The sequence below is a fragment of the Solea senegalensis genome, linkage group LG3 (genome assembly GCF_019176455.1).
Source record: "Solea senegalensis isolate Sse05_10M linkage group LG3, IFAPA_SoseM_1, whole genome shotgun sequence".
Taxonomy (NCBI): domain Eukaryota; kingdom Metazoa; phylum Chordata; class Actinopteri; order Pleuronectiformes; family Soleidae; genus Solea; species Solea senegalensis.
The window spans coordinates 1,706,793-1,725,997 of record NC_058023.1 but is presented as its reverse complement, the minus strand read 5'-3'; the positions used below and the strand labels follow the sequence as shown (position 1 = coordinate 1,725,997).

The 19,205-nt window shown below is 43.0% G+C and overlaps 1 protein-coding gene across 1 annotated transcript in view; it reads left to right on the top strand.

Annotated features, from left to right (window-relative positions):
• dysf (dysferlin, limb girdle muscular dystrophy 2B (autosomal recessive)) overlaps positions 1 to 19,205 on the top strand; it is a 50,383-nt gene that overhangs the window by 19,353 nt on the left and 11,825 nt on the right. Inside the window, exons 36-44 of the mRNA XM_044021112.1 lie at positions 49 to 84; positions 177 to 218; positions 365 to 466; positions 937 to 1,098; positions 3,891 to 4,071; positions 4,150 to 4,223; positions 7,518 to 7,577; positions 13,912 to 13,923; positions 15,863 to 15,961. Of these exons, the coding sequence (XP_043877047.1) occupies positions 49 to 84; positions 177 to 218; positions 365 to 466; positions 937 to 1,098; positions 3,891 to 4,071; positions 4,150 to 4,223; positions 7,518 to 7,577; positions 13,912 to 13,923; positions 15,863 to 15,961 (768 nt within the window). The remainder of the gene's footprint in view (positions 1 to 48; positions 85 to 176; positions 219 to 364; positions 467 to 936; positions 1,099 to 3,890; positions 4,072 to 4,149; positions 4,224 to 7,517; positions 7,578 to 13,911; positions 13,924 to 15,862; positions 15,962 to 19,205) is intronic.

Sequence of the window (19,205 nt, the reverse complement as noted above, 5' to 3'; positions counted from 1 at the left end):
CCCTTTGCTCTTTGTACACAAAAAAGTCTCTTTCTTCCTCGATTCCAGGGAGACATCACAAGCTCCACCCACGCTCTGGACGAGGTAAAACCACACCGAACCTCACCTTCGTTTCTGCTGATGTCAATATCTTTTGAAAACGTACTTTTTCTCTTTCTTCATCGTTGTTTCCTCAGTTGCTGTTTTCGGGATTCCTCTCTGAAAACCTGCAGCAGATGGTACGACTGACGGTTAACTAGTATTTTTATAATCCAACTATATTCCAATTAAATTATGAGTTGTTTGCCATAAGAATTCCATAAAATGTCAATTCTCAAATGTCTTGTTTTGTTTTCGACAAACCATGACTCATCACTTTTGGCAGCCGGAGGAGTCGGATCTTCCATACCTGCCTCCTCAGCGAGAACCCAATGTCTTCATGGTTCCTCAGGGAATCAAACCCGTTCTGCAGAGAACCGCCGTTGAGGTAGAACTTTAACTGCTGTGACTGTGCGAGATGCAAACATCTTATTGTTGTTTTAAACGTAAAATAAGGTGTTTCCTGTTGCCACAAGATGGCGCTCCATTAAAAACAAAAATGTTCCATATAGACGTCTTCAAGGCCGGACTATTATCAATCGTAGCAAGTTTTGTTCCGATCGAACTTTGTATACTGGAGTTATTGCAGTTTTGTGTTTTTTGCCGAATCATCAGATTTAGGTTGGCAACTTTGACGCCCCCTGGCGCCTACACCGCGTGACGCTTGGTGTTGCTTTTGGTAACTTTAAATCACTATCTTGTCCAGAGCGATGTGGCAAAAATTGAAGTTGGTGGTGTTAAATCTGTACGAAGAGGAGTTCAGAAACAACGTTTGCAAAGTCGCACAAATTGGCCTCCGATCCAGACAGTTATACTGATTGAAGTTTAAGTAAAATCTTGTCTCATCTTCCTGTCCAGATTTTGGCATGGGGTGTTCGTAACCTGAAGAGCTTCCAGTTAGCCAGCGTTACCTCTCCAAGCCTGCAGGTGGAGTGCGGCGGCACCATGATCCAGAGCTGCGTCATCCGCAGCATGAAGAAGAAGCCCAACTTTGACGTCAACACTCTGCTGCTTGATGTGGTGAGAACAGACACACACACACACACTCACACACGCGTGTAATCAGCGCTGAGTCGTACGAACGCGCCTCTTTAGCGGCTAATGAGACGTCTGCTGTGATGTGGTTTACGTGGCTCATTTATCTTCATCAGCAGAGCCATGATAATGACGGTGGAGATGATCTGCTTGATTTGTAGAAACGTAGCAGAGAGTGTGGATTTTGGCTGAAAACACGGACTATTCTGCAGCTGTGAGGCGTCAGAATCATACGGGGCGCGTCCCATGGTTACCAATATATACATTATACAGATTTAATGCAGGGTGGAGAGCGCCGTCATGCACATGACTGACCTGCTATAGGTGCTCTTAAAGTCGTAGTTCAGGTTTTTTGCAGTGCGGTTGTTGACGTACTGACACATCTGCTCTTAGAACCTGCAACCAGACACTTGGCAAATGAAATCTACATCAGTCTAAGTCTACAATATCTCAAGAACATGTTTCAGTTCTTTATCTCACTGTTAGACAGGAAACTGAAGTTTGTAAAACACTCACTCTCCCACACCAAACCTCATAGAGAAAGTCAGTGATCAGTGCTGCCTCGTGTGGTCACTTTGTGTCACTGAGGTAAATCTGAACAAATTAGTTTTCAAGCCGAAATGGCAAAACAAGAGATTTGAACTTAGGGATGGAGGCAGCAGTGGATCAACAACTCCTGTGTGCTGTGATGTTAAAATCATTGATTTTCTCTATGAACTTTGGTGCGGAGGTCAAGTTTTGTGAGAACAAATGTGAAAATGACCATTTTAACATGATTAAAACAGATTTTAGTCTCTTAACAAAAGACTCGGCCTCAATAGCATTTTTACAAAATAAAGTGTATTTTCTAGTTTCTCTGACATTTTGTTTTTGTTGTTGTTATTGCATTGAATCCAGGGAGCGTCCACCAATTGTTGCCATCATCGTTCAGGACACATTTAAAGGTGCCTACAAATGTGGCGCTTGGCTTTTGAATGCAGCCTCTGAAGGAGGCGGAGTCAGGAGAACAACACAGCGAATGTCTTATTCAGATTAAGGTCAAAAGTTTGATTTTTAGGGGGGGGTTTGATTATTGGTCACATGCACCACCTTTTTAAAACAAACATTCTTATGCTCCACTGCTAATGTAACGTATTGATTATAGCAGCTGTAATGAGGGCTTTTATTGGTCATATTCATGTTAATTCATCCATTCATTTCAATCAGGGAGAAACCACAGTGTTACAGGCAAACTGTGATTATTTACTCTTGAAATGTAAAACGGCTCTGAGAGCATGTTTCCACTGAGCGACTGAAAAGCTAAAGTGAAACGTGGGAATATTAAGCTTGTTTAATGTTAATGTTTCAACGGTCTGTTTTATTATGACAACTTCCACTGGACGATGGAAATATTCACATATTTTCCCCCCTTGAATACACAACCTTTGTCTGGTTCCGCTGCACTTTAGCGCTAACAAGATTAAGGTCGTGTGTTGACCAGCGCGGGGGCGAGACCGCGGGAAGCGCCACGACCGGACTCTCAAAGGAAACACAAAAATTCAGCGTTCGTGTTAGAAAATGAGAAAATCTTTTAATTTGACTCAGGAGAAAAAGAAAATATCGTTAGCGCAGTTTATGTCGTCCAAACGTTTCGCTTGTTCTGTTGTCCGTTTAACTTTTATCAAGGATGCAAACGTCTGTAAAATAATAATTTCAAAAAACCTGCTATAAATTAAAACCATAATTCCCCTGGTTTAGCTTCACACTAGGAAGCAGCACTTTTTGCTCACACGAACAAAATCCACAGAAAATATTTAGTTGCGAGTTTGTTAATGACGTTGTCTTTTAGCTAACATCGTTCAAACGTGTTGAAACACATTTTTCACAGCCAAGTTGGACTTCTAAAATAGTTTCACGCTAGGAAGCATGAAACTACTACTTTTTTGGCTTACTTCCTGTCAATTGCTATTGTTAGCGTTTTGTCCAATTTTTATACATGTGCAGTTAAGCGTAGGATTTTTCGGGCTAATTCATGCTAAGAACAACTCTTTTTGTCGACGTAAACAAAAGCTTCTTTTAGCCTTTTTTGCTGCTGTTAGCAATCACATTACTTGAGCTTTCCTTTTCAAAAAAATTCCTAAATTTGAGCATTTTACTCTATGTTACACATTTTCTTTATGTTTATGGTTTTTGACACAAATATAATGACACTATGACAGTAATGAACTTACTGACTGCAGCTTTAATACCACTAGGTTAATCAAGGTGTAAGAGGTAAGGATTAGGATCTTTTTTATACACTTGTCAACATTATTCGATGTATTCCACGTGATAAATGTGTTTCTGAGGCTACACTCGTGTTGAATTTGAATCAGTCTCTAAATTTGTTGAAACTCCAACATCCATGTGTTGCTGAGTTTATGAAAAACTGAGAAAATACGTTGATGTAAACAGTTAAAGTCTTGTCCCCAAGCGTCTGAAGCTGAAATCTGTGATTTTTGTTGACGTTTAGCGACAGTTAAATTAGCAGATGGTGGAAAGGAAACATTTTCAACTGTCATGTAAAGTCAGCAGTGTCACGATATTTAAGTCAACGAGACGCTTGTGGCCCGAGATCAGTTCAGTCACATCACCGTGATGCCCTGATTGGACGGTCACCAAGGCGTGACCAATCAACCTCAGACCCTCAGACCCTCAGCCACTCAGCGTCAGGCAGGCACGTGGCAGAACCAATTACAGCACAAGGATCTACCTTTATTCCTCATTCTTTCCACTTCTCTGTGTGTGTGTGTCTGCAGCGACTTCCACGTGAGGAGCTCTACATGCCACCAATCGTCATCAAAGTCATCGACAACCGTCAGTTTGGCAGGAAGCCCGTGGTCGGTCAGTGCACCATCCGCTCTCTGGAGGAGTACCGGTGCGACCCGGAGGGCGAGGGAGCGGCGCCGGAGGACGAGGAGGACGAGGCGGGATGGCGACGTAAGACGCCAGGACGGACGGGAATATATCTAATCGTTGATAATCAGCGTTCAACGTGTTTTTGTGTGTTTTGTGAAGGTGAAGCATCGCAGCTGACGTCCGGCGAGGTTTTCATCGACATCGGTGACGAGGAGCCGCTGGTTCCTGACCAGGTAAGACTAACCCGCCGCAGGTGGTTAAAGGTTCTCGCGGTGCAGCATGGTACGGTTTGTAATGGTACAGTCCTGGGTTGCGTTCCATGTGATGTTTATTTTTGCCCTGACCGTACTGTACCCCAAGGGAACGGTGCCAAAGACTGGAACGATTGAGCCTGGTTATTTTACTTCTAGTCCTCCTGGGAACACACAACCATACTGAACCAAACTGAACCTGTTCCAACATGGCTACAGGGTCCACACGGCGGAGTAGTGGCTAGCCCAGGTTTGTGACCCAGTCCTACGAAAGGGCCTTTCGCGTTCTCCCCCATATCCATATGGGTTCTACTCCGGTTCTCTGAGTTTCCTCATATTAATTGGACGCTCTAAATTGACCTGTCCACGGTGTGACTCCGCCTTTTGTTACCTGAATAAGCTTTAAATTAGACATTAGCGTCAAAGTATTCCAGAAGAACCAGCCGCCTGTCCACCGCTGCGTCTTCTCGACGGGTTTCCTGGCTCACGATGGTGGGACAAATGACCGTACATAGAAGAGACATGAACGTCCATGTTGTGGAGACCACTGAGAGGCTGGTTGACCGCGAGGTAACCTCGAGTACTAACTGGACGTTGTCGCGTTGTTTTTAGAAGATGAGAAAAGGGCTCTGAGTTCCACATGATGCCAAAGTTTTGAATTTAAAGTGCACACAGAGCACTGGCCCTGATGCTGGACCCAGATCAAGCCCCAAGGTCAGTGCTTGTACAGTTCCTGAGTGTGTGCATCTGTGTACGCGTGTGTAACTGAACAACATCTTTCCACAGAGAACATCTGTGTGTGTGTGTGTGTTCAGTGGTACAGTACAGCAGCATAAGTAAACATGTTCTGACATTATGACATGGCAACCATCTCTGTGGTCTGTGGCTGCTGCTGCAACCACGAGACTCGCGCCCGTCACCAATCATTAACAATGACTGTTAGCTTCTTTCTCTCTTTCTTTACTGTTCTGAGGTTTGCCTATTTAAGGGGAAAGTTCAGTGTGTTTTTTAAGGGGCCACTCAACAACAACTCGTAAAATCCACGTCGGTTCAAGTCTACGACATCTTTCAGAACACGCTCCCGTCTTTATCTCGCCGTTAGACAGACTTTTCCAACAGGAAAGTGAAGTTTGTAAAACCGCTCACTCTCCCACACCAAAGCCCATAGAGAAAACCAGTGATTTTAGCTCGCGGGGACACAGGAGCTGCTGGTCTACTGCTGCCTCGTGTGGTCACTTTGTGTCACTGACGTAAATCTGAACGTAGATTTTTGAATGCCAAATCTGACAAAATAAGACATTTTAACTTAGAGATGGAGGCAGCAGTGGATCAACAGCTCCTGTGTGCTGTGACGTTAAAATCACTGATTTTCTCTATGGGCTTTGGTGTGGGAGAGTGAGCGGTTTACGGTACTGGCTAAAAACTGCTGTTTAAACACGTGAAATCATGAGCTGGAGACAGGAAATGAGTCATAGAATATATATTAAAGAATAAAAGTAATGATTTTGATGAAACCATTTCATAAAAATAATACAAAAACAAAGTGACTTTGTGAGTGAGGGGTCAGTGAAGGCAGCACGTGGTGCAGTGGAAAACCTTCTGCTGTTGTGTTCAAGTGCACAGAATCCACAGTTAATGAGCTGTAACGTGGAAAAACCACTGCACTCATGTGGCGTTCAAAGACGTTTGAGTTTCCCCGTCACGATCCTCCGTCTTCTCCTCATTTCACCTCATCCTTCTCCTCCTCTGTCTTCACTTCATCTTTATCATCCTCCCTTCGTTTCTCCTTCTCTCGTCTCCACCTCTCATCTGTCTCTTTTCGCACATTCCTCTCTTTATTTTCTCGTGCCTTCTCGCTCTCTCTCTATTTATCAATCTGACAGTTGTTTTAATGTGGTTAATTAAAGGGCATCTTCCTCATCCTCCTCCTCCTCTCTCTGTTTCCCTCTCTCTCTTTCATTGTTGTGGTTCATTGACCACTCTTCTATTTCTTCTTCTTCTTCTTTTCCCTCCATCAACTTCATACCCCCCTTTGGTCTTTTCATTTTTGTATGTGTGTGTCCTTCTTGTCAACCCACAGGCGCCACTATGGCCTCCACACACACACACACACACAAACACACATCATTGGTGTGTAACAAAGTCATAAAACAATGATTTAAATGAAAAACATTGATTTTTATAAAGTTTAGAGGTCAAATCCTCTTCCTCTCTCTTGCTCACACACACACACACACCCTCGTGTTTGAGTAATGAATCACTGTTGTTTTGCAATTTTTAATATTTGTTTACGAGCTGCAGCAGTTTGTCAACAACTAAAATGAAGAAAACTGTCAGAGGGTGAAGGTGAACGTGTGAATCTTCATATTAATCATGTCACACTGGATTTAAACTACGTACGCTCACTGCTAACGACCATTGATGCTCTTGATAACTTGATAGCTAACATAAGCTACTTATACTTTTGATAACTTGATAACTAACATGAGCTACTTATATGCTTGTTAACTTGATAGCTAACATTATACTCTTAACTTGATAGCTAACATTAGCTACTTATACTCTTTTATCTTTTATTTTTTATTTCTTTTTTTATTATTTTTTATTTCTTTTTTTATTCTTATTCTTATTTTTTTCTATTCACTTTGTTTTTTTCACAACTGAGCTGTGGTGAATGTGTGTTTCCCCCCTGGGGGAGGAATAAAGTCAATTCAATTCAATTCAATTAATAGCTAACATTAGCTACTTATACTCTTGTTAACTTGATAGCTAACATTAGCTACTTATACTCTTGTTAACTTGATAGCTAACATTAGCTACTTATACGCTCCTTAACTTGATAGCTCACATTAGTTACTTATACTCTTGTTAACTTGATAGCTCACATTAGTTACTTATACTCAAGTGGACTTGATAAATGCTAGCTAAGGTCCAGACTTCCATGCGTGTTTTGTCCGTGGTTTTCAGATGATCCGAAAAGACTTTCTGTGGCGAGACATGTGTTAGCCAACAATAACAGCTAAGAAATGGGATGATATGAGTAGGTAAGTTATGAGTTTTGTGGCTGTAGCCGTAGTTGTATCTGTGAAGCGTGGGGGGGGGGATTTTGAAGCCGACACCGCGCTCAGTTTTTTCCTTCTCTCACAAAAACACTGAATTAACTGTTGCCGCTCTGAGCCAAACACGCGTTAGACTCATTAATACATCTGATGATGTTAACAACTGTGTGTTTTTAACCAGCTAACCTGAGCCTATATGTGTGTGTGTGTGTCACAGTTTGCAGATGGAGCCGGCTCAGCTATCATTAACCTCTCAGCCTCTTTCTCCAGCCTTCATGTAGGTAACACACTCATCCTCTAACTCTCATTCATTCATTCACATTTAACACATTAATCTCCACATGTTTTATTACATTTACGTACATTCTGTCTCACGTGTGTCTGTTCTCACTGACAATAAGCAGAAACAAACACTCCAGAAAAACTCACATTTATGGTGAGTTATGGTGTCATTTTTATCAGAAATTTTAAAAACTGCATATGTTTGGTTTGGTTGTGATTTAAAGGCACACAATGTCTCGTTACCATGTTTGTTGTGGTTGCTGGTGTACGATTAGTCATTTATTTGTACTGTTTTTACAATTTAATGAAGATATTCATGTGCTTCATAAAAAAGTATTGTCTCAGAAATGAGTTGGTATGACGACTTAGTAGCCTGAAGATTGCTGAGAATTTCACAAATCTACATTTAACCTAATTTCTATCTGTTAAATCCCGACAAAAACATGTATAGTTTTAGTTTCCCTTGGATTCTTTCCTCACATATTTCATGTATAGAGAGTTCTGTCCCTTTCAATTAATTTTAACCACAAAATTACACATTGCAGAGATCTGGAGGAAAAAGACACGCTTATGTTTCTGAGCCGTACTTGCTTCACTCACTGTAATTTGCAAATCTACCAACAGTGCTTTTGGTGTAAATATGGTCAGATTTAATCAAAGTTAGTGACCCGTACAAAAACACCTGGTCAGAGCGAGAAGAAGATCATCTGCGTAACAAGAGACGCATAAAACCACACCAATCTGCAGGATTTGGCCTGAAATGCCCCAGATTTCCTGCACCTCTGCATCAATAGTGATGTGACATGTTCTGTCCACACACTTCGCTCTGCACGGAGTGCTCAGGCGCAACGTTTCCAAGAACTTTTGCACAGAAACAAAGTGAGAGAGCGGTGTTTTTCTGGCCGCTCGCTGCGCTTCAGCTGCAGAGAAGTAAACAGTAGCAGAGATCTGATTTGACTCGAGCGGGAACTCCCCTTTTCTTCTCATTAATGAAGTTGATTTAGAGCGAGACACTGATGGATAACTGTGAGACAATGTTTGTTCTTTCACTCTCGCTCTACTCAAAAAGAAATCAGGGATCCTTTTTTTTTTTTTCTCGACAGCGAGTCGTGCGGTCACAGAAGAAACCCGACGCCACGTTTGAACGAACGAGGCCACGCTCCGCGTTACATTCTTTCATTCTTATTTTTCTAAGCCAGGTCAATTTGAAGACTGAGCTTGACCCGGAGCAGACGGCGAGCACAAATTCACTCATCCAGTCGCGCGGCCGAACCTCCTCGCTCGCTCGACAGTAATTGGGGATGATTCCTCTCTCTCCAAACAAAGATATTTGTTTTATTAAGGGTCAGATATTGAAACCAGTCAAATTAAAGGCTCGGCTTTCTGTCTGGCCGGGGCCAAAGTCAACAGAGCTGCTATAGATCCTCTGTACCACAAGTCTCTGTAAGCAGACAGTTACTAAAGGCTGAGGGAGGGATGGATAAATGAGAGCGGGTTCGAGAAGCAGAAAGAACTTTTGACTCAAATGAGGGGAAAGCGGGGAGGGCTAATATCTCCTGGCACCAGACAAAGAGAGTTCACCCTCATGTGCTGTAAATCCTGGCTTATTAATCTCGCCAACGGAGAAAAAAACAGGTCATGGGCGTGTGTCTGATGATTACCAGATTACCGCGCGGCGCACTGTGCCCGAACCCGTGTGCCTTCCAAGGCGGATCAGTGGGATTCGGTTTCAGAGTTGGAGAAGTTAGCGGGGGATCGTGTGTCGCCGGGGGTCACGGCTGCTCGCGCGGCGCTCTCGGGATACTTGAGATCATACGTCGCCGCGATGGAAAATGAACATCGCGTGTCACGTTGTATCTTCGGCGTCCGCGCCTGATGACAGCATTTGTCACAGATGAAACCGATCTCTCTCTCTCTCTCTCTCTCCTCGTCGTCTGTATTAAAGAAAGCTGTCGTGTAACGCCTGCTTTTTTTTAATATTCATACGACTCTGGGCCGCTTTAATAATAATTGCGGTTTTCGCTGCACCTTGTCCTCTGACATCAATTCTCATCACAACTGTCCCGGTTTGCTGCCAAAACCCAGTCAGGTTTGTTAAAGATCCCAGTTCTGAAAACAGCGTTCCATAAATCCAGATACTAACTGAAGTGGCTCCAGTCCAGGACTTTGGAGGGGCGGGTGGGGGGGTGGATTTTATGAGACGCTCATTTATGGTCCTTTAATGACCAGAAACAAGACGTCAAAAACAGTTTACTAAATCACGATTGTTGTTCTTTTCTTCTGCTAATTTCAGCCGCAGACTGATGGAAGCTCCTCTCACTGATCAGACCATTAACCTCCAGATCCAGACTTTATCAGACCGCTTACGTCTGCGTTAATAATCCCGACATCGTACACAAAAACAAACATCTGTAGTTGGTTATTTAGTGTGTTCGGCTCATTTAGTGGGTCCAAAAAAGGAGTTCAAAATACTGTAAAAAGTTAGAAACTGTTCTTAAATGTAAAAACAAGGTGTTTTTGAACCTCTGTAGCCTTCAGTTATAATCAAAACTCAAAAACGTCTAGTTTGTCCATTGTGGGCTACTGTAAAAAAAAAAATGGTGGTCAAGAATGGCCGCCTCAGTACAGCTTTACAAATTAAGTATAATTATCTAATTTTCTGGTTCTACCAAGTGAGAAATGATGTAATTTTACACACTGGTCCTTTAATAGCTACGTTCAAAAAGTGGAAAGAACTTTCAAAGAAAACTAACAAAGAACTGTGAATTTTAAGAATCTAGGACGCACAAAAATAAAATAAATAAATAAATCTAACTGATGGTAGATGATAATTTATTAGATTATGACAAAAGTGTAATTTAAAACGTTCTGTTTTAAAGTGGTTTCAAAATCCTTAAAAAGCATTTAATTTGTTTTAAAAGTGTTGTCCAGTCCTTTATATAAGGCCATAGCTAGGCTATGGACATGTGGCAAGCTAGCTTGTATGATGAAAGACATTCACAGATAAAAACATATTAATCTCAACTGGCTAACACACAACTAGAGGCTAACAGTAGCATGCAGCACCAGGAGAATGTTCCGGGTTTGAGCTACAGGAGTCAGAATGCTAGCTTTCTTGAAAACGATCCACATGTGTGTTTTTTAACGTCGTCCATACACACAAAACCACGGCGCAAAGATCAAGTATATTTTCAAACATTAAAATGCTTTAATTAAATAAAAAAATAAAATATCGACGGCTGTCAGTGCTAACGCTAACTCCTCAGTGACGACTCTGGAATTTTTGTTCCTGCATTTTTCTTTCCAGCAGATGTAGAAGTCTTTGCAGTGAATGGAAACACTGTGAAGAACTGGCCGTGGATGGAATGGCTGCTGTGTTTTGTCAATCAGTGACACAAAAAGAAGACATTTATTTACGTGAGAATGCCTCAGATTTTTACTTGAGGTTTTGTCATAAGCGCCCGCGTCCAAAACCACAGCGGAGTTTATGACAAACGCACACAAACAGCTCGGCCGAAACATCTTTGCCCAGAATTTTTTCCACATTCCTCACATTGACCAGGTTTTTTTGGACTCAGAGAATCAGCACCAGGTTTTTTGGCGCGGTTGAGGAGTCGGTCAGAGCGCCAAACCTGCGTGTGTGGCACTGAAGCTGCTCCGTTTCAGCTCAGACGTCCACAACCGTGACTCGTCAGACTCCTCGTAGCATCTGCGTAGCCGTGTTTGTTTTAGCGCCGGGTTAGCGCTACGTTAGCTCTGTTTGAACGTTGTGAGGCCAGCGTTCCTAACTTTTGACAAAGTTAAATACACAAATATGATGGATCCCGCAATCACGCTGTTGGATTGACTGTGAATATAGTTTTATCAGATGTTCACTTGTCAAGCACATTTCTAAGCTAACGACTTTGACTGACGAGGTTGATTAGCGTAGCTTTTAGCAACAAAGCCGTCTGCTTTGAATGTTTTTGTTAGAAAACATCCACAGTTAAGGGTGGAACTACTTCTTGTTTTTTGGTCCCATTGACTCAGGAGTGTTTTTTTTGGACGTTCAAACACTAAGTGTAAACATTTCTACGACCTGTGACTTCAAATTCAATGGGTATCATTTCCCTTGAACAGTATGATAATGCTTCATTATCCACTGAGTGAGTTTGACCTGAACGGGAAAATTCAGACCGTTTTCGCCGTGGAAAAGTCTCATTTGTACTTTGAAGGTTTGCGGCAGGCTGCCGCTCTGACCCCTGACCCCTGACCTCACGGGCTTCCCCTCTCGGAGAGCGTTATTACGGAGCAGCTCAGTGGCTCTTATGTAAATCCAGACTGTGATCGCTGAGGTTTTCTTGGCAGTGCCAGTCTCACTCTGGTTAGTCTGGCTTCTCCCTGCAGGGCGTAATGATAGGCTGCAAAACCACACTGACACCCTGAACACACCACGGCAGCCTGCCTGCCTGTGTGTGTGTGTGTGTGTGTGTGTGTGTGTGTGTGTACTCTCAAGTCCACGACTCCTGGTTCAGACAGATTAAGGCTGCAAAGAGGGTTCCAGACTGCGACGTCTATTAAATATACTCAGAGTGAAAACGCACACACACACACACACACTCACACACACACACTCACACTCACTCACACACACACACTCTCTCTCACACACACACACACAGTTTCTGGCGCCCCTGTCATCACTGCTTGGCACCGGCTGCACTCGGAGGACACATTAACACACACCAGACTCTTCACGCCTCAGACATTCAGCGCCATACGTGTGTGTGTGTGTGTGTGTGTGTGTGTGTGTGTGTGTGTGTGTGTGTGTGTGTGTCATGTTCTAGGTGAAGCACCACGTGCTGCCCTTTTCCATGCCATGCTGCCACTTTGGAAAAATTAGGAATTCCATAATGACCCCCTTTGACCCCGCCCTCTGTGTGTGTGTGTGTGTGTGTCTGTGGGAAGTAGGCGAAAGGGGATTCTACACCAGCCCAGTGCCATAAGAGCACTTTTGTTCTACATTTATGGCTACAACACACACACACACACACACAAAGAAAAAAAGTTGTTGCATGCGTCACAAGTGTGTGTTTTAAGTTCAGAGTGTTCCTGCGAGGGTTGAAGGTCGTGGGGCGGAGACTTTGTCGAACTTTGTAGTCGCGTCTTTTTCCCCTCGTTGTGTCAAAGCCAGTGGACGGACACACAGACACACACACACACACATTCATAGTGAGGACCCAGTGACAGAACCTGGTGTTTGTTTTAGTTCCTGTTCTGACGAGGTCAAAGCGAGCTGATACTAAAATGTGGCGTCAACAGACGCCGGCCTCCGATTGGTCAGAGAGTGTCGTCACTGAAGAGTCATGAGCGCGACGTCTGACACAAGAATCAAAGCCAACAATGTCCAACTGTAGATCAGTTAAAAAGACTTAAGAATTCTACTTAGAATTCCAAAATCTACTTATAATTCCAAAATCTACTTATAATTCCAAAATCTACTTAGAATTCCAAAAACTACTTATAATTCCAAAATCTACTTATAATTCCAAAATCTACTTATAATTCCAAAAACTACTTAGAATTCCAAAATCTACTTAGAATTCCAAAAACTACTTAGAATTCCAAAATCTACTTAGAATTCCAAAATCTACTAAGTTCCAAAAAGTTTGAGTCATGCTGAACTGTATCGTGGAAAAATGCCTTTTTTTGTAAGTAGAAGTACGTTAGCAGAAAATGTCACCTATCTTTTAATATTACTTAAGTAAAAGTCTTAAAGTATAAGGCATTTACTGTACGCAAGTATCAAAGTTATGTAAATACAGACCATAATACCAACTCTTCTTCTTGTGATTTGATTTGGTAGTGACATTACAACACTGCCATTCCCTGACCTTTAACCTGTTAACCCAAACTCATTTCTAACCTAAAACCAGGTCTTAACCCTGGAAAAAGCCCTTTAATAAGTGAGGACCAGCCAGAACGTGCACACACACACGCACACACACACACACACACACACTCTCTCTGCTTGTTGCCAGTGGCATCAGACATCGTAGTTTTTATAGATTCCGCTGCTTCACACTCCAGAAAATAAAAGTTAATAACAGGGTTTCATTCAAAAATGTTTTATATCTGTTAAAAAATAAAAAACAAAATGACTTCATCATCATTTCATCCTCTCACAGAGAGAGTGACGCCGTACACTGAATGACTCACCCTGGGATTGATTCACTTTTATGATGATGATGATGATGGTGATGATGATGATGATGAGAGTGAGTGAGTGAGTTCACGACGTCTAACGTGTGTCCTAACTTTTCTTTCTCCTCTTTAACATGGAACACAAGGTGGTGCAGTGGGTGAGTAACGGGATCGCGTCCACGTGTCACTGCATGAGATCGGATTGTTTACTCGGTTTCCCTTGGCGTGGTTCAATCTCTGGTTCCCATGTCAGGAGAAGACTGTCCTAAACAAACACGAGGTTCACGATTCTTCCAATCGGACCTCCTTTTTTTTTTTTTTTTACGACGGATGTGACGTTGTTTTAGCGCTAAGTGTCAAAGTTCAGACGCTTCCTGCACCTAAAGACTAAAATCACAAAATTAACCCCAGAATGGTCGTTCAATCCAAAATGGCCACCTTCCTGTAGGATTCCTGCTTTTTTTGTGCCGCCCATTAACATTTTTGGGCATGTTTAGGCTCCCAAATTGGCGATTTATTTCAAGTGCCAGCAGGTGGCGCTATGCCTTTGTCTCAGTGTTTTCTGGCAGCGTCTGTTATGTCACACGTGAAGTTTTTAGCCGATCAGTCAATGTACGGCAAAGTTACAGGCCACTTCCTGTTTTTAAATTCCAGCGGTCGCTGTGGCCACGCCCTTTAGAATGTGCCAATCATTTTGGCACATTAGCGTCTTTTCGTCTTTGATGTTTCGAGTGCAAATTGATTGATGAATTCTTTTTTTTTACGTTGGGACGATAAACGTGAGTTTGTTCACTTACGAAACACACAAATCGCCAACATGGACGCCAAATTCAAAATGGCCGATTTCCTGCTGCGTTGAGGTCATGGTCCCCGTGGAGTTTTTTGTTCACCGCGGGCTGAGACATGTTTCCACCGAGTTTTGTGAAGTTTGGTGCAACTCGGTTGCATTGTCACCGACGTTTAGTGCGTCAACGGTACGACTCTGTGTGGAGAAAAAAAAAATTATATCCAATAATATTCCAAAAAATAATGAGCTGGAAAACTGTCGATACTCAGCACACTGAACACGTACGTGACTGTTCCCTCACAGAGGAACCTCTTCATTCATGTAGAACATGAGGTTTCTTCTCGTGTCCCTGATGGTTTCGTCCACACTGTGTGTGTGTGTGTGCGCGCGTGTGTGCGTGTACACGTGTGTGTGTGTGTGTGTGTTTCCATCGCGGCGTTGCCCGTTTCCATTCCCTCACAACGCTCGTATACAACAACGAGCTCGACGCCGCAGAGCCACCAGAGGCCGATTTGACTGCTGTTGACGCGAGTCGGCCAAGTTCACGACGACGATGATGATGATGATGATGATGATGACAACATGTCATCAGTGGAAAAAAGCTGCTTATTTCTGAGCTGCTGCAGAAAAAAAAACAAAGTTTTTTTTAAATGTCTTTCCAAAAAAACAGTCAAAGGTCGTTGAGGAGGTTAAGGATATGTTGAAGTCAGTGATGTCACATCCTCCCTGGACTCTTTGTTATGTTCGGATTTTATTATCAAACACAAACTCGACAAATGGATTTACCTTAATATTTATTTTCAGTTCTTTTTAACATTGAAAAACAAAGTTCTGTTTTAATATTCTCTGTTTTTTTTAATTTTTATTTATTTTTACATCTGTCAATCCACCTACCTAGCCACCTAACCTCCTAACTATCCACCTATCTCACTACCTAACCTCCTTTCTACCTATCATCCTACCTTCTTATCTTGCTACCTACCTACCTTCCATGCTCCTACCTACCTAGCCACCTAACCTCCTTTCTACCTATCGTCCTACCTTCTTATCTTGCTACCTACCTAGCTTCCATGCCCCTACCTCGTCCATCTTTCTACCTAGCTACTGTATGTTGATACCACCTTACCTAGCTACCCACTTTTTTTACCTACCTACCTTTGTAACTTCCTCCCTAGCCACCCACCGTTCTACCTACCAAGCTAACCCTAACCCTAGCTAACAAAATACCTTCCTATCCACTTGCCCTCTTAGCTTCCTCACCTCCTGCCCATCTAGTGTTCACCCTCTGACCTCTGACCTCTGACCTACAGGAAGAAGAGTCCATGGACTGGTGGAGTAAGTTCTACGCCTCGACTGGAGAGAAGAACAAGTGTGGAACGTACCTGGAGAGAGGCCTGGACACACTGAAGGTGAGAGAGCGAGACAGGTTCAGTATTCTGGTTACCATGGTGATTTTACCTCAGTTAGAGATGAACCTCTGAATCTCTGCAGGATCAGAAACATGACGTTAGAGTGAGTTTATCTCAGTCGTCACCCACTTTTCCTTTTGGAAACATTAAGATAAACATCGACACTGTAGATGTCGTCGATTTTATTCGGTTATCGTCTCGTCGAACCACATTTCAAAAACCCTGAAGTCTCCTTTTAAGGACACGAGCAGAAAAGTGACTTTACATCTTTGTTAAATGATGGGAAGTTAAAGCTGGAGAGAGGTTATAGGTCTGATTTAAGAGGAGTAAAAGAAACATGTTCCGTCATTTGTTTGGGCATCAGAGAAGAAAATGACGTGAGCTTTGAGTCCCGGGAGGAGGAGGAGGTCGACGTCAGGGCCGAGAGAATCGGGATAAGGGTTGATCGGAGCGTGGGTGACGGTGAGGGTGAGGAGGGTCGGGGGGGGGGAGTTAGCTCCTGGGACGGTGGCTGAACCGTGGCGGAGACGTGACCGCTGGTTTCAGGCTCGCCAACGTCGGAGCGCGGCCTTTCTGCCCCCGCCGCCGTCCCGCTGCGGCGCTTCCGGAGCTAATTCACCACAGATGAGTCACTGCGGTCGTGCAGGAAAAAAAACACAGCGGGGACGACGGACGGCGAGGACAGAAGCATGAGAAGAGAGGAGGAGGGATGGAGGGATGGAGGGATTGATGGAGTGACAGAGTGAACTGGCAGAATCGCAAAACTGGGATTTAAAGGGTGAAGTTTGAGTCAAAGAGCAAAAATATTAGAGGAACAAAGAGCTGCACTGTTTTCCTCTTTCAATCTGTCGGGTTTTTTTCTTCCATTTTTCCACATTATTGATGTTTTCCTCCTTCCTTCCTTTCACTTTTTCTCCGAAGAACTGGCTGCCAGTGGGAAAACTGATTTAAGCCAAAGTCGAAGTCTACGATGTCTTAAGAACATGTTTCACGTCTTTATCTCACTGTGAGACGGACTTTTCCAACAGGAAACTGAAGTTTGTAAAAGCACTCACTCTCCCACACCAAACCCCATAGAGAAAACCAGTGATTTTAACATCACAGCACACAGGAGTCGTTGATCCACTGCTGCCTCCGTCACTGAGTTCAAATGTCTTATTTTGTTACTTCGGCTTCAGAAATCCTTTGTTCAGATTTACCTCAGCGACACAAAGTGACCACACGAGGCAGCAGTAGACCAGCAGCTCGTGTTTCCCCGCGAGCTAAAATCACTGATTTTCTCAATGGGGTTTGGTGTGGGAGAGTGAGTGGTTTACAAACGAAAAAGTCTGTCTGACAACGAGATAAAGACGCGCACGTGTTCTTATTAGAACATAAATACCACTTACTGTGTTTTAGTCATTTATTTAACTACTGAACTATCACTTCAAACTCACTGTTCTGGAGAATGAAAGATTAATATACACCAGCAGTGAAATGTGCAGCCTGTCACTCTGTAATGATCCAAAAATGTTCCAGAAAGTCTGCGTAATGCACGTCTTCATTAACTCCTTTACATGAAAACATTAAACTGTGGCTTCAGCGAAACGACTCAGTCGAGAACAATAACGTCTGAACCACCAGTCGTCGACCTTTGAGCGGCTCGTTCCACTTTTCTTTTTATTCATTCAGGAAGTCTTTGAACTCACTCGATGGAAACACCTCCAAAAAACGCCGCTCACAATTCACTTGACATTTGGACGGAAACGAGAGGACCGACCAATGAGCTGCGAGTTCCACCTCCACCCACTCCTCCTCCTCTTCTTCTTCATCCTTTACTCTCTGTGCTCAGATCTGCTACTGTCACTGTTTCCAACCTTTACCTTCACCTTCCTCTCACGTCCTCCTCCTCCTCCTCCTCGTCTTTATGTCGACTGACACACTGTTTCCAGCTTCGCTCTGACGAGACGTAAACACCATGTCTTCACCTTTCTGTTTCCGTTCTCATCTCTTACGTCTGTGTTTTCACTCTTTTTAACGAAGCTAATGAGTGAAAATAATCCTCATTGCTGTGATTTTATTGATAAAGGAGAAATAAAGCGAGTAAATGAATGAAAATAAGAAGTAAAAGTGATGAAATGAAGATTAAAAAGTGTAAATAAAGGATAAAAGGACGTTGAAGCTAGGTTAGCTGCTAATGTTAGCGTCTAAACTGATTAGCTTCCTCTGTTTGCAGCATATTCAACAGAATCGCTGACTCAGCATTCCTGACGACAAGTGCAGCACACCACTGGCTCCAGTTGCTGACTCAGCATTTCCAGCTAAGTTGCTGCTGGTGTTAGCGTCATGTCGACCAGAATCACTGAGTCAGCGTTCACTACAATTTAGCTGCTGGTTCGCGATGTTTAGCAAAGTCCCTGAGTGTTAGCTGTGCTGAGTCAGCATTCACAACATACAGTTTATTTGCCAGAATCACTGAGTCAGCGTTTGTTCAACTGCTAGTGTTAGCCTCATATTGACCAGAGTTGCTGAGTCAGTATTCATGTCAAATTAACTGCTGGTGTCAGTTTCATATTGAGCCAAATCGCTGAGTCAGCATTTGCGTAGCTGCTGGTGTTAGCTTAGCTTAATTTGTAGCAGAATCGTTGTGTCAGCATTCAGTCAGCTGCCGATGTTAGCTTCATATTAAACAGAGTGGCTGAGTCAGAATTCCCAACAAACTTTTACCAGAAAAGCTGAGTCAGCATTTGCTTAGAGGCTGGTGTTAGCTTCATATTTAGCAGAATCGCTGAGTCAGCATTTGCTTGGCGGCTGGTGTTAGCGTCATATTCACCACACATTTGTTTTAACAAAGAAAATAAAGAAGTGAGTTTAGTAGCGACAGTGATTTATGAGACACAGTTTAATAGAAGAGATGTTTATAATATTTGACGCGATGATTGTTGTTTAAATGAAACATGAAGCAACACCGTAACCACCTCGCTCTCCCCTGACACTGGGTTTGGTGATGAAAGAGTGAAATAAACTTCTGTTCTCACTCTTTCATTTACATCATCCCTGTCTCTCTCCGTGTCTCTCATCGTCCTCTCGTCTCCCGCGTCGCTCTTTCGTAACTGTCCTCTTTGTTTTGTTAATTACACTTTTTAAAAAAAACAAAAAAACACAGTGACAGTGAAAAGGAAACAATCTCACTGTCTCCGCCCACTTTCAACGCTTTTAATGAAAAACTTTAACGGCCAATATTTAATATTTATGATGAACTGCG